Source organism: Typopeltis vanoorti, chromosome 3 (genome assembly GCF_054136105.1).
Source record: "Typopeltis vanoorti isolate ZY-2024b chromosome 3, IOZ_Tvanoo_1.0, whole genome shotgun sequence".
Classification (NCBI taxonomy): domain Eukaryota; kingdom Metazoa; phylum Arthropoda; class Arachnida; order Uropygi; family Thelyphonidae; genus Typopeltis; species Typopeltis vanoorti.
The window spans coordinates 130,463,671-130,479,034 of NC_143551.1; the positions used below are offsets into that span (position 1 = coordinate 130,463,671).

The window sequence follows — 15,364 nt, forward strand, 5'->3', positions numbered from 1 at the left end:
AATGTTAGCAAATTCAATAACTCAAAATATAATACATTCTTAGTTACAGTTCAATTGGACATTTAGGCATTTTAGTACATTTATAATCTCTCTCAGATTAATTATGACAGAATCTCTATCTGACTGAAAGTTCTTAAAGTTCATTTCAAAGCATAGTCATTTACATAGATCTTAGTTCTTCACTCTTTCTTTCATTACAAATTTCAGGTTGCATTCTCTTAACACTGTTAGTTAATTCTCAAAAGGGGCTAGAACAAACGAGAGTACTTATCTATTCTTTATCGGTTTTCTTCCGTCCTTCCTCCTTTGTTTCGATTCTGGTCGTCTCGATCTTATCAGCACGTGGGTTACACGTGCTCACCTGGGCTGGGCGCTATCTCTCTGCTAAGGTTTTACGTCGATGATCTTCTCATCGCGGCCTGAGGGTTAATCTTGCCAAAATCTACTGCAGTGTCATGCCAGATCCTTTCGTAAGTCAGCCCTCAAAAATGAGAGCTGAACTGCGAAGAACTCTTGGAACACGCACAAAGAGAAATGCAGGAACAAGAAAAAACGGGGGTGATTTACTTCCGTGTCGCGGGTTTTATTCACTTCCCTAGAGCGCCACCTTTCCGAGTTTGAATTTCTCTTATCGTCTCACCCATTGGTCTTAGCCTGGGTGACTTCACCGACCAACATACAGGACTTCTTGTTTCCAAGAACGTATACGTCATGATGTCTTCTTAGATGTGATGCCCGTGGGTGCTTACGTTGCTCTTATAGTGTTAGGGCGATCTTTGCCCTATGTTGCTGAATAATACACATTCTTTCATTTACAATATTTCACCAATAATTTCTCTCATATCTTCCCCTTTTGCTGACTTACATTCATGCTAGACATACAGATACATTAATTTAAATTCACAAAATTCACAGTTTATCATACAAGATGTTGTTACAAAAAAAAACATAGTTACATTGCGCTAAAAGATAAGTATGCATATATATTTTTTTTGTTAATTGTTAGATTCTGGAATGGTGACGTCATGTAAAATTTGAAGTCGCCTATTTCAGATCTAACAATATGAAGGAGAAAAAGACATAAAATTAAAAACTTCAAAATTTTTACAGATTATAGGCCTGTTAAATAGAACACTCAAATATAGTACAAAAAGAAACGCTTGAAAATATACAATACTTTAGTAGTGCCCACATTATTATATGGAAGTGAAATTTGGACAAATAAACAAATAAGATAAACAAAGAATAAAAACAAGTAAAATGAGATTTATGAGAAGAACTGCAAAATACACATTATTAGATCAAAAAAGGAACAAAGACATTTTAAAAGAACTAAAAACAAAATCAACAGAAGAAAAACTAAACAATTATAAACAAAAATGAATTGAACATGTAAACCGAATGGCCAACACCTGACATCCTAAACAAATACTAAAATATAAGCCAACTGGAAAGAGAAGGCAGGATAGACCTCAAAAAAGAATATTGGATGGATAATGAGACCAGAACAGACCAATATGGTCCATACCAGTAATTAGTGTTATGATGATATTATCTGTTCCACAAAAGATCAGCTCCCTCCTCTCTCAGTAACTGGAGCATATAGAATACCCTGTTCCTGCAACTAACTTACTTCAGACAAACACGCAGATCAGCAACCTTCCAGATAGAAGAACACAATATATCTGCAATCATGACTATGGTCAATCTGGCCTTGCAGACCATGTTTTGGATACAACCTACAGGATATCCTGGAGAAAAAAAAACACCATGCTCCATCATAGTAAATTTAAAAAAAAAAAAAAAAAAAAAAAAAAAAAAAAAAAAAAAAAAAAACTGTTTTTAGAACCTGTGGCAGCAGCACTGAGAAATCAACCAAATTTAAATAAATATGGTTGTATAAAACTTCCCAAAATTTGGGAAACATTAATTATCAGATATCACACTTTACATCCTAGGCCAGCTACGAATGACCATAGAGGGAGCACCATCTAGATGGGACACCTATGTGTTTCACTTAGTACTGTATTGTATTTGAGTGTGTTGTTACAAAAGTTGTTTGTAATCCCTGAAGATATCTCAGTGACTGAGACTAAGTATTGGAAGCATTAAAATTAGTTTTAATCCTTTCCCAATGCTGTAAATATTCCATTAAACCTCCAACATGATGTCCTCACAGCACTTAAGCCTCAAAACAAGGAGAATGGATAAGAGGACTGACAGATATCAAAAAGTGCTATACAAGGGGATGTGATTCTGCAAAATTTAAAGTAACCAGTGGTGTACCACAAGGATCAGTCCTTGGTCCACTGTTATTCAGTCTCTTCATTAATGATATTGGGAAGCAGGCTACATACAGCTATTTGCTGGTGATGCAAAGATAGGTAGGATAATCAGGAATGCTGCTGATATGCAATAATTGCAGAATGATTTGAATAGGTTAGAATTGTGGGCGTGGGAAAATGGATGTCAATTCAATGTCCGTAAATGTGAAGTCATACATACACTTCGGCGTGTAGATATCGAATGTTGTATTATACTGGAGGGATTATGCTAGAAGAAAGTGAAACAGGCTAGGGATCTTGGAGTGTTAGTAGATAGGAAGTTGAAGTTCAAGGGCCATGTAGCAAAGACTGCAAATACAACTTAAAAGATAATTGCAATGATGAAACAAACTTTCACATGTAAAGATAAGGATGTCATTTTGCCTCTTCACAAGGCCTTGATAAGACCTGACTTTAGACTATTGTGCTCAGGTCTGGTCTCCTCGTTTCCGTTGTGATTCTGATACATTAGAGAAAATGCAAAGGAGTGTGTTAAAAATGACAGGATTGTGGAATCTGATTATGAAGGCAGATTGAGAATTTGTAGACTGCAGACACTAGCACACAAGAGAGAGAGAGAGAGAGGGGGGGGTGATATGATTGAGACTTATGCACACTTCTAAAAGGGCAAGAGGGCATCCTTGGAAGCTGAGAATGAATGCCGCTAAGAAGGGGACAAGATCTAGATTTTTATCTCATAGTGGTGTGTGATTGGAATGGAGTGCCACTGGATGTTGTGTGTGCAAGCAGCATCTAGTTAAATTGATTTCAACCAGATTTGAAGAGAGTTTTCTTATAAATGACAAGAAATTGTTTCAATCCTTTGTCCAAGTATAAGCAAATCAAAGTCTGCATGCAAAGTATTTAAATGATTAGTCTACTTATATAAAGAGGCTGTTGATTTCTTCTGCTTCTCTCTCTCTCTTAACTGCTTCAGTATCCCATAATGCAAACCACACTTCTTTCGAGACATGTATATTGTTAGGCAATATGGGAAGGGTTGCTACCTAGGCCAGTTTCAATCTTTATCAAGGTATGATCAGGGGAACCAAATCCAGTAGGACACCAAGGGTGAATCAATATAGCAACATACATGTCTGAAACAAATTTCTCTGTGCTATTGGATACCAAATGCAAGTGATGAAACATACAAGTAGGCATGAAGATACTTCATGAACAAACTTTGCTTACACTTGGTTAAAGATTAAAACAAGAATATAATTTCTTGTCGAGTATAACATGCCGGTCTGGTTGGCTGAGTAGTTAGCGTATCCGCTTTCCAGCCAGAAGACTGTGGGTTCAAATCCTGCCATGGATATTTGTGATTGTCTGTGAAAATACTAGTGGTGTTAGTGGGGAGTAGATGGCACTGGTGTAGTTGGTGGATTGAGTGGTGGAGACAGACTTGTAAAGTAGGTGCCCTCCATCGATGAGTCTTTGAACTCCCTGGAGGTGTCACGTAATAATAACAATAATAAATAACATACTTCGTAACCAAGTGGAAAAAACTTGCTACAGCTTTCTCTGATCTTCAGTATTTTAATAATATGATGAAAGATCATTTGCTACTTGTATATGGAAAGTTATGATTTCTGCACTGCTTCAACCTTAGGATGTACCTAGATCTCACTCCCACTGATGAAAGCTCAACAAGGTTGAAACTAGTCTGGATAAAAATGCAGAGCAACATACATATTACAAATTAAGTATGTTCTGCATTACGAGATACTAAGGCATTTAATGTGAGGTTAAAAACTTCTATATACAAGTAGACTGCTCACACTTGGGTAAGAATTAAAACAAGAATATAATTTCTTGTGTGTAGGCAAAACCAGAAAAGAGTATGAAAGGGAGATCTTGCTTCTTCTTCTTGCTAATACTTCAAACAGGTTGCATTCCTGAACAGTTTTTGACTATACTGCTCAGCACAGTTTTTCTTTTGTTGCTTAAAGTTCTCTGGGATTTTCAGCCTAATCTGACTACAATGAAAGCGAGAAGAATCCTCAGAACAGGTTAGTTACAATGTAGTTTAACTACACGTAGAAAATACTTTTGGAAAAAAATTCTTACATTCTTAGATTCCTTACTAATAATTTCAGTGCAGCTGAATAAAACTGACAGACAAAGTTATAAGGGTGAGAAGAAAGTAAAATGCTACAGATCACATAACTGTTAAAAAAAAATTATTTTCTCTCTTAAAAAAACACCTATAGTAATACTGAGAACACAAAACTTGGCAAGTTCTATGCATTCGCTACTCAAAGCGGTTATTTGGCTGTCACTAATGTTTTAATAGTTGAGAATTACATAAATTCTATTATGAAATTCAAGGATTACTGTAATAACAATATTAATTATTAAAAAAATTATCAAAAGTAGCTGCTTTTAAAATGAAGCAACCATCCTGCTTCAATTTTTTCATTTTTTTTCTATTCAGATATTTTTATATGTTTGTTTAACACCATTTCTGGAGTATATCCTCAAAAGTAAACCCTAGTCTAATATTTCATGAATTATTTCGAGTCAGTAATATTCTTCCAAATTCATCTATTTATCTGTCAGAACTCTGATTTAAAATGTATCTACAATTCAATTTGCAAAGCATTTAATTGCTTCACCTCTCTTATCTAAGTGACTTATCTTCCATTAGTCTTCTTACTGCCACTTTTTTTTTTATTTATTCTTTTTGTGTTTTTTTTACTTATGCTAAGCAACTCCTGAAGATGCTGTTAGCCAAATAGACAGTGAAACATGTCAAGGAAATATGTCTAGTATAAATAAAAAAAAAACATATCTGAGTTAAAACCTGGTTATATATTATTCAAGCAAATATGCTCTTAGTGAATCACATACACACATAAGTTAAAAGTGGTTTGAATACTTTTTTTGAAGTGGTTAAAAGTGGTCTTGTATAATGCTAGTTTAGTATTTTGAATAATTTCTCTCTTATTCCACATAAATTTATTCAGTTGACTTCCTACCAACCAGCTTTACTAAATATGCTGTCTATTTTCATAACTAATTTACCATCTTCACTAAAAATTCTGCCTAAAGTTGAAATGTTTTACTTGTTCTATATGAGCTCTATTCAGGATGTAGTGCATGTTTTCAATATTTCTGCCTATTGTCTGTCTTTTTATTGCTGAGTTTCATACCTAATTTATTACAACAGTTATTCAAACTGTTGTAATAAATTAGGAATTATCAAAAATTCTCTAGGATTTTCAAACAACTTAGTTTGAAAATCCTAGAGACTTGCACTGGATTTGTTTAGGCATTATAACATCATATGCATAAAGCAAAGAGCTAATTTCACATCTCCGACTCTAATATCAGGTTTATTACCACTTTCCTTCAAAACATGACGAATAACAGTGGAGATAATGTATGCTCTTGTCTGACACCTGATTTAACATCAGGCTCCTTCAATTCTAACTGCTAACTTACAATTCAAATATCGACTATGCATTTCTCAACAAAATGTTCCATTTAAATCATATAACTGCAACCTTTTTCACAGCTTTTCTCGTAGCACCTTGTCATATGCCTTTCCAAGATCTAAAAAACTTAGATAATTCCTTGTTATATTCTCATGATTTCTCAACTATTAGTCTTAAAGTGAAAATCTGATTTTGACGTCCTCTATTTGGCCTGAATCCAACTTGTTCTTCTCCATGCTTTACTTCCACAATTTTTCTCTCCCATTTTTTTTTGTCTACTTCAAATATTGATATATATTCTTGATTACATTTTCTGCTGAGAGTTTTCTACCAAAATTCTATCATTGCTTGTTTCATTTTCTCAAGAAAAAAATCTAGAATATCTATTAGTAATAATATTTTTGGTTTATAGATCAAGTGTTGATCAATTTTATTAACTTAACCAATTAGTTTTGCCAAACTTTAACTATTGGCATCTTCAGGGCACTTACATACAGGCTAAAACAATCTCACAATTATGTGTAACTATAAAACTGACAAGAATAACTGTAAAAAACTGACTAGAATAATTACAAATAAAATAGTATCGAACGTGCGTGAAACACATATCGCGTATACAAGATTAGCTAGCAGTTGCTAAGGAACTTTCTGTAGTTTGCATTAAAGTTCATTTCTTTTGTTTTTAAAGATTTGATTAGGGTTTTTCCATATCTCTGGGAGTATTAGGCCTTGATTTCTGTTAAGGTTGACAGTAAAACGGGCGACTGCGGCTGCTTCTTTGAAAATTCTTGAATGGTAATCTTCCTCTAAGTAAGGGGAACAACTTTTGTTCCACTTGATGACATGGTTAGTTGTTGAGAAATGAGAAGATAGACCAGAAACGTCTGGTCTGTTGTTTTTGACATAGCCAATGTGCTCTTTTTGTCTGATTTCAAGGCTTCTCGAGTCTGTCCAATGTAACTAGAGCCACACGAGCATGGAATATTATAAACTCCAGCATATTTATAGAAAGGGTGGTTGTCTTTTGGAGATCTTAATAGTTTACAAATAGATTCTATTGGTTTAAATGTTACTCTTATTTTGTGTTGTTTGAGGTGGCTGGCAAGCTTGTAGGAGATGCCACTTACAAACGGAATTGCAAGAGTTTTAATATATTGAATATCTTCTTGTTCTTTTACATCACACAAGATTTGTGCTTAGTCAAATTGACTCACAATGTTATGAACTGTTCATGGATCTCTCCAGCTCTTTAGATGAGGAAATTTGGCATGTCTTAGATAGAACGATTAATACCAGTATCGCCAAAGCTTTCAACAAAAGCAAACAGACCCAGATTAAAAAATTCAACTACCTTTATACCACCCACAATGAGTCTAAATCTTCTCTACCGGACAATCAAGTTATTCTTAATTTCTCAAACCACATCTTAAAGAAATCTGAAATCGCTATTCTCAAAAAAGGCTTCAACTATGCAATAGCTCCTCAACAGATTCCTAAGGTGGATTTCATCTGTAGTCTAGAAAAAGGAATCTCATCATTACTGCCTCACACAGCAAATGATCTAAGACTAAAAAGTTGTATAATACTTTCCTGTCCCTATTCCACAAAACAAAACTTCTCAATGGATATAAGAACTATTCGTAATTTAAAAAACAACAAGAATTATCATAATACTTAAAGCAGATAAAGGAAACAGTACAGTAATACTGAACTCAAAGGACTATGAGGACAAAGTAAACCATCCACTATCTGACTTGTCCGTTTACGACAAGTTAGATAAATTTTCCAACATTAAAAAACCACCATGATACCAATGAATTACTACGCAATTTATCCAACTGGCCAACAGACTTGATTAAAAAATACTAAAATCCATGCATCCTTTAACTCTGGGACTCTATGGAGTTCCAAAAGTGCACAAAGATGGTATTCCTTTACGCCCAATCGTTGATGCAATAAACTCTCCTACCTACTTATTGTCAAAACATCTCTCGAAACTCTTACAACAACACATCCACAACTCAGAGAGTTATATTAAAAACTCCTAACATTTTGTGGAAAAGCTAAAAAACATCAACATATCGGATAAAGATCTTCTAGCCAGTCTAGATGTCACCTCTCTCTTTACAAACGTTCTTGTAGTGGAGGTCATTGACATCTTAAGTACCTTGTTCCCACAAGATATAACCTCATTGTTCGCTCACTGACTAAATTCTAACTACTTTTTGTGGAAAAATAAGATCTACCAACAATTAACAGGCTTAGCAATGTGGAGCCCACTCTCACCTTCATGTGCTGACTTCTTTATGGAAGACTTAGAAAATAAAATCCTATCCCAAATTATTCCCAAACCTAAAATTTGGTTCAGATATGTGGACGATATCTTCATTGTGTGAAACAACAACAAAGATGACCTATATGATTTTCTCAAAAAGATCAACTCCTTCCATCATTCTATTAAATTTACTCTGGAACTTGAAAGTGAAAAACAACTACCGTTTTTAGATATCTTAATCAAAAAACAAATTGATGGCAGTATAAATCTATCGGTATACAGAAAACCGACAAATACAGGTCGCTACCTACATTTCGGCTCCTCTCACCACATCTCACCTAAACTCAGCATCGTACACATGTTAAAGAAGAGAGCGATTCGCATCACAACAGACAACGAGACCCTTCAAGATGAGTTAACATTAATTTCCAACAATCTGTACTTGAACGGCTATCCAAGAAGACTAGTCAATAAAGTCCTTTTTCTCTGAACCACCACAAACAGAACAAGAAGATGTTCAATATATAAAAACTATCGCAATTCTGTTTGTAAGTGGCATCTCCTACAAGCTCACCAGCCTCCTCAAACAACACAAAATAAGAGTAACATTTAAACCAATAGAATCTATTTGTAAACTACTAAGATCTCCAAAAGAAAACCACCCTTTCTATAAATATGCTGGAGTTTATAATATTCAATGCTCGTGTGGCTCTAGTTACATCGGACAGACTTCGAGAATCCTTGAAATCAGACAAAAAGAGCACATTGGCTATGTCAAAAACAACAGACAGGCCATTTCTGGTCTATCGTCTCATTTCTCAACAACTAACCATGTCATCAAGTGGAACAAAAGTTGTTCCCCTTACTTAGAGGAAGATTACCATTCAAGAATTTTCAAAGCAGCAGCCACAGTCGCCCGTTCTACTGTCAACCTTAACAGAAATCAAGGCCTAATACTCCCAGAGATATGGGAAAACCCTAATCAAATCTTTAAAAACAAAAGAAATGAACTTTAATACAAACTACAGAAAGTTCCTTAGCAACAGCTAGCTAATATTGTACACGCGATACGTGTTTCACGCACATTCGATACTATTTTATTTGTAATTATTCTAGTTAGTTTTTTACAGTTATTCTTGTCAGTTTTATAGTTACGCATAATTGTGAGATTGTTTCAGCCTATATGTAAGTGCCCTGAAGTCGCCAACAGTTAAAGTCTGGCAAAACTAGTTGGTTAAGTTAATAAAATTGATCAACACTTGATCTGTAAACCAAAAATATTATTACTAATTCTCAGGATCAAAAAAATAAACCTTCACTAGAATATCGATCTTCAGTTTTCAATCCTGATAATCTATGATTCCTTTCACACTACTCTTTCCTCAATTTCTAAGCTTTTTCAATAGCCTCCAAAATATTTTACCACCTTCTTGATATTCATTTTCTAAGTTCTTACCAAAATCTTCCCATGGTTTCTGTTTATCTAGTTTTACAATGTTTTGCTTTCTTAACATTTTTCTCTGTATTCTCCAAGAGCATATGCTGACTTACTCATAAGGAACTTTCAATACAATTTCTTCTTTTCCTTGATTGCATCTTTAGCTTCCTGAATCCACCATGGAGTTCTGATTTTTCTATCCTTGTAGACAACTTCACCACATGCCTTTCTAGCTGAACCAATGTTTTTTACTTCAGGGTCGGCAAATGAATCTCCAAGGTTTGGTTGTTTTCAAACTTTTTTTGAATTCTTGCCTTTTTGAATAATGCTTGTATATTTGAGTATACAGTTCACCACTAAAAGCTGCTCAAATCTGATTTGTTTTAAAACTTCCTTATGCATGCTTCCTTCCGATATGAAATTCAATTTTATTCTACTCAACACTAAATGGTGATCACTTCAAATCAACTATACAGTGGGAAAACATCACTACCAACAATAACATAGCCAATGAGAATTTTTTTTTTATTTCTTGAATCTTCTCTCCATGCGAATTTATGCATATTTTTATGTTGGAATAAGGTGTTAGTAATAACTAGTTCATGTCATGAACAGAAATGTAGTAGGTATTTATTATTATTATTAGCTTTGCTCTTACCTACAAATTTTCCCAAAATATTTCTATACGTCTGGTAATCATTTCCTACTCTACTGTTTAGATCTCCAACAGGGACCAACTTTTTCTTTTTCATTATATCATCTTTAATGCCTTGAAAAATTCCACCATTTCTTCCTTGGTAGAACCTACAAATGGGTCTCATTGTCCAGTTCCCAATTCTGATATTTGTCCACATCACCCTCCTTGATACTGCCTGCCATTCAAGATTATCACTGTAATTAGTGTTGAATACCACAGCTACTCCTTTTCCCTGATTATGATGCCTGAATATAATATCTTGTATTTGTTACTAAGAAAGATCTCACCTGTTTATGCCTTCTCTGTTTTCCGTAACACCTATTATGTCCATCTGGTACTTATCCAATTCTTGTGCATTGATGCTTCTTGTGATGATGGTGCCAATTTTGAACTCTGCTGATGTTCAGTTAAGACATCTTCTGGGATTTGTTCCAGTAGATGACTTTTTACTGTTCATCGTGGATCCCTGCTGTAAACAACAGGGACCTTGTTTAACTGGGCAACTTTCCAGCTGACATGTTCTGTCATGTTGTACCATCATTTTGCAATATGGTTTAAGCCAATAAGAATACAACTTGACTAAACATACACATGTAATGACAGCATTCATATACAGTTAGGGCGCATACAATGGAATCCCTCTATGCGTGCAGTAGCATGTTGTAGAATTAAATTAAAATATATCTGGATTAAAAAAAAAAAATTACATTAAAATGAGATAACATATATAAATATTATTTTACACAATTTAGGATGACAATTTCCCAGACTTTAGGGATAGTAAGAATGTCATTACAGTTCAAATTAGATCTGTGACGTAGGGCTTCAGCACTTTCTTTATATAAACAATCATGTTTATATGAAGATCTATGTAGAAGTTTAGTCTTCTTCTTCCAATAGATCCTATGGTTTGGGTTTTCAATTCCGTGTTGTGCAAGGCCAGATTTCTGTGTTTTGATAAGACGGACATGTTCTTGATGTTCCAAAATGCATTTGCTAATGGATCTACCTGTCTGTCCATAGTAGGAGAATTTAGAGGAGCATGGGACCTCGTACATGCCAGGTAGCATCAGAGGTGAGAATTTGTCTTTAGGAGAAGGTAACCAATTGTAGATTTGGTTGATTGGTTTGTAAGTAGCAGCCAATTTATATTTCTTCATGATTTATGAAAGACAATCGCAGATGCCGTTGATATAAGGAATGGGAATCCTACGGGTTTGTTCTTGTCTAGGTAAGTCGGCTTACGATAGACAGAAGTGAAGATGGAACCATTTTCTTTTCTTTGGATGTATACATTCAGGAAGATGATACCCTGTGCAGATTCTTTTTCTAGGGTGAAATGGATACAAGGATGAAGAAGGTTTCCCTAGAAAAAGAATCTCTACAGGGTATCCTTCCTTCCTGTATCCTTCCTGGATGTGAATTGGATGCAAGGATGAAGAAGGTTTCTCTAGAAACCTTCACCCTAGAAAAAGAATCTCCACTGGGTATCTCCTTCCTGGATGTACACATCCAAATAAAAAAAGATAGTTCCATCTTCACTTCTGTCTATCGTAAGCAGACTTTTTCAGGATGTTACATTCACAATTCTTAAGCTCATCATCCTTCTCAAAAATTTGGCATCATTAAATCATTAGTAACCAGAGCACACAGATTCTGCACCTCCGAAGAATCTTTAAACCAAGAATTGGAAATAATCAAAAATACAGCCATACAAAATGGATACAATCCAAAAACAACTCAAAAAATCATCAGCAACTTCCCCACACATCAACCTAGACAAGAACAAATCCGTTTTTGTCTAAATTTCCCATACCTTATATCAAAGGCATTTGTGAATGTCTTTCATAAATCATGAAGAAATATAAATTGGCTGCTACCTACACACCAATCAATCAAATCTACAATTGGTTACCTTCTCCTAAAGACAAATTCTCACCTCTGATGCTACCTGGCATGTACGAGGTCCCATGCTCCTGTAAATTGCCCTACTATGGCCAGACAGATAGATCCATTAGCAAACGCATTTCGAAACATCAGGACCATGTCTGTCTTATCAAACCACAGAAATCTGGCCTCGCACAACACGGAATTGAAAACTGAAACCATAGGATCCATTGGAAGAAGAAGAAGACTAAACTTCTACATAGATCTTCATATAAACATGAACATTTATATAAAGAAAGTGCTGAAGCCCTACGTCACAGACCTAATTTGAACCATAATGACGTTCTTACTATCCCTAAAGTCTGGGAAATTGTCATCCTGAATTGTGTAAAAATATTTATATATGTTATCTTATTTTAATGTAATTTTTTTTTAAATCGATATATTTTAATTTAATTCTACAACATGCTACTACATGCACAGAGGGATTCCATTATAAGCATGTGCCCTAACTGTATGCAATTCCTAGTATTGTTAGAATTAACTGTACTGAAGATATCCTATGATACTTAGGACGAAATATTTACTTATTAAAAATCTTACTACTGTGGTTACATAAGTACGTTTAGTCATGAATGCCCCACAGGTTTCATTATACAACAAAGAATATAACTTGTTTGGCTAAATTCCAAATTGCCAGCCCAGCCCAGCCCATCCTCATTTGTTTAGTATCCAGGTAGATATACCTAACAGAGTGTCCCATGAGAAGGTGATGATTGGACATTAGGTCAGAAGCACTAGTTGGTTCTCTGCACTCCTTAGAAGGCTACATGGAGATCTCCTGCCAGTTATCCAACTTTGAACCTTCAGCACATTTTTGATAATAAAACATTTGATAACAGTTTGAATGAATAAATGAATGAATATAGTTTGAATAAATAAATCATGGAAATACAACCTAAGATCTGCATTTAGGTTTTGCAGATAAAAGGCATGTGACAAAGAATTAAGAGAAAAGCTGTCCAAATGCTACAGTTATATGATCTAAATGGGAGATTATATGGAGCAATACATAGTCTATATTTTTTAGCTGTTAAGTTACAATTGAAAGCAGTACATGAAGACGGATGGCTTGTTAATGAAAAATGTACAATATAAAAATATCCTGTACATTCCATTGAGGGTACATGTCAAGAATTTGATAACAGTTTGAATGAATAAAATGGTTAAATAATAACTTGTATGAATAAATGGTAGTTGCTGATCTATATATTACAGTCAACTCATAGCAACTAATAAGGACCGCAGGAATAGCTTGTTATCGTACATAACTTGCTATAGTGAATTTCATTTTGAATAGCTTTGTACCAAAGGAAGGACTTCAGTTGGGAACATTTTCAGTCGTTTTTTTTTTTTTTTTTTTGTGAGCGAGTTGTTATAATGATGTTTGCTAGAGTGAGTGTCAACTGCATATGTTTTAGAATTTTAGTAAGAGTTTAATGTGTAAAAATAAGAACAGATTAAAAAAATTATCATACTTGCCTATATAAGCATCATGAGGATCTAATTTTTTAGCTGTACAAAGATAGGCATCAGCCTAAATAAAGTGAAAAATGGGATAAAAATGTGCATTATAACATTAACAAACACTTTCAATCTTTTCACAAAAAGCAATAATTATCATAAAAATCTGAGATGATTCATAGTTGACTATTAAGTTCTAGGTGACTGCTAATACTCAGCTACAAATGAAGCACAGCTGCTATGTAAGCCGGTATTTACTCAAATATTTATGACAATATAACAAAACACTTAAATGTGGAAATACATACTTATTTAAAATTATGGTTTATAAGTTAATAAAAATATAAAAGAAACAAGTTGTTCTTACAATAAATGAGAATTATGGGAAACATTTATTTTAAACAATGAAGACTACATGTTTTGCTGTTTGGAACTAACAGCTTCTTGAAGATGCTGTTAGTTCCAAACAGTTCCAATTCTATTTTTTATTATTTGTTAGTTCCAATTCTATTTTTCTTATTTTTATATTTCTCTAATTAAAAATTAGAGAAATATAAAAATAAGAAAAACTATAAAGATTCCTAAATAAAGTTATTATAAAAGCAATCCAAATGTTAGGATAACCTCCTACCTTTAGAGTGTATAACTTCGCTGGATTTAAAATAATAATAATAAAAAAAAGGTTGGTTTCATATTTTGCTGGTATATGGCTAGCCATATACCAGCAAAATATGAAACCAACTAACAAATTAGACATGTGGTTGTCTGTGAATATAAGTGGAAGATGAATTTCACTGACCAACATAAGACCATCCCTCTCACTGGAGTCCTGAAGTAGCTTAAAGTTCCATATTTGGTCTCTAAAATAGGATTTCTGGATTATATAAGTAGAAAAAAAAAAAAAAAAAAAAAAAATATATATATATATATATATATATAACTAATAAAAAAAGAGCAAAAATAAACCTTTGCCTACCCATGGATCTGAAGTACTATAGGTTTACTATCTTTCATTCTAAGAATTACATTAAAACACACATAATGCACATCAGCAGCATTAGATTCAACAGATAAATAGCAACTATCATTCAAGTCCAGGCTACTATTCAAATCCTGCCATTTATTTAAGCATTTATGTACAAGCACGTATATTATGAGAAACTATGCCAGAATATACAACTATAGTATTGAACAAGAGGGAAATTATAAAGAAAAGATGGAGAGATGAAAACATAATTACAAAAAATGATTGAATTAAAAAGAATTGTTTCCTAATGTATTTATCAAAACAATTTTCAACTATATCATCGAGGTCAACCAAGTAAGGGCTATTTTAATTAGTATCCTTATTAATAGCAAACTTATGCCTGATAAAAACATTTTCATTAACAATTATTATCATTTAATAAACATAAAATATTATAATAAACAGTTGTGTACAAAGGCTTACTTGTTAGTATATATATGCTATGAATACAAGGAAATGGAAGTGGAAGGAGTGCAACAGACAGGAGGGAAATAACAAATAGGACGGTCACAACTAGTGGGACAAGTTATGATGGAGGATGCAGAGGATAACTATGAAAGTCACTCACAAGCTTTGCAATATATCCTCTGAACTTTAAACTTCTATCTATAACTAAAATTCTATTTATATCTATTGAGAGTGTGAAAGATGCAAGAGAATAGCAGCACAACTCATTAACTGTTTTGTGCTTAACATAAACAAATCAAATAGATGCCGTGTTTGTTGACTAATGCAGGTAATGTTAGAAGTGT

General features: G+C 33.8%; 1 protein-coding gene across 9 annotated transcripts in view; it reads right to left on the bottom strand.

Annotated features, from left to right (window-relative positions):
- Positions 1-15,364, bottom strand: part of LOC150108568 (peptidyl-glycine alpha-amidating monooxygenase B-like) — a 521,418-nt gene that overhangs the window by 442,732 nt on the left and 63,322 nt on the right. For all 9 annotated transcript variants that reach the window (XM_090390860.1, XM_090390858.1, XM_090390856.1 and 6 more), the window contains one exon: positions 13,604-13,658. In XM_090390860.1, the coding sequence (XP_090246986.1) occupies positions 13,604-13,658 (55 nt within the window). The remainder of the gene's footprint in view (positions 1-13,603; positions 13,659-15,364) is intronic.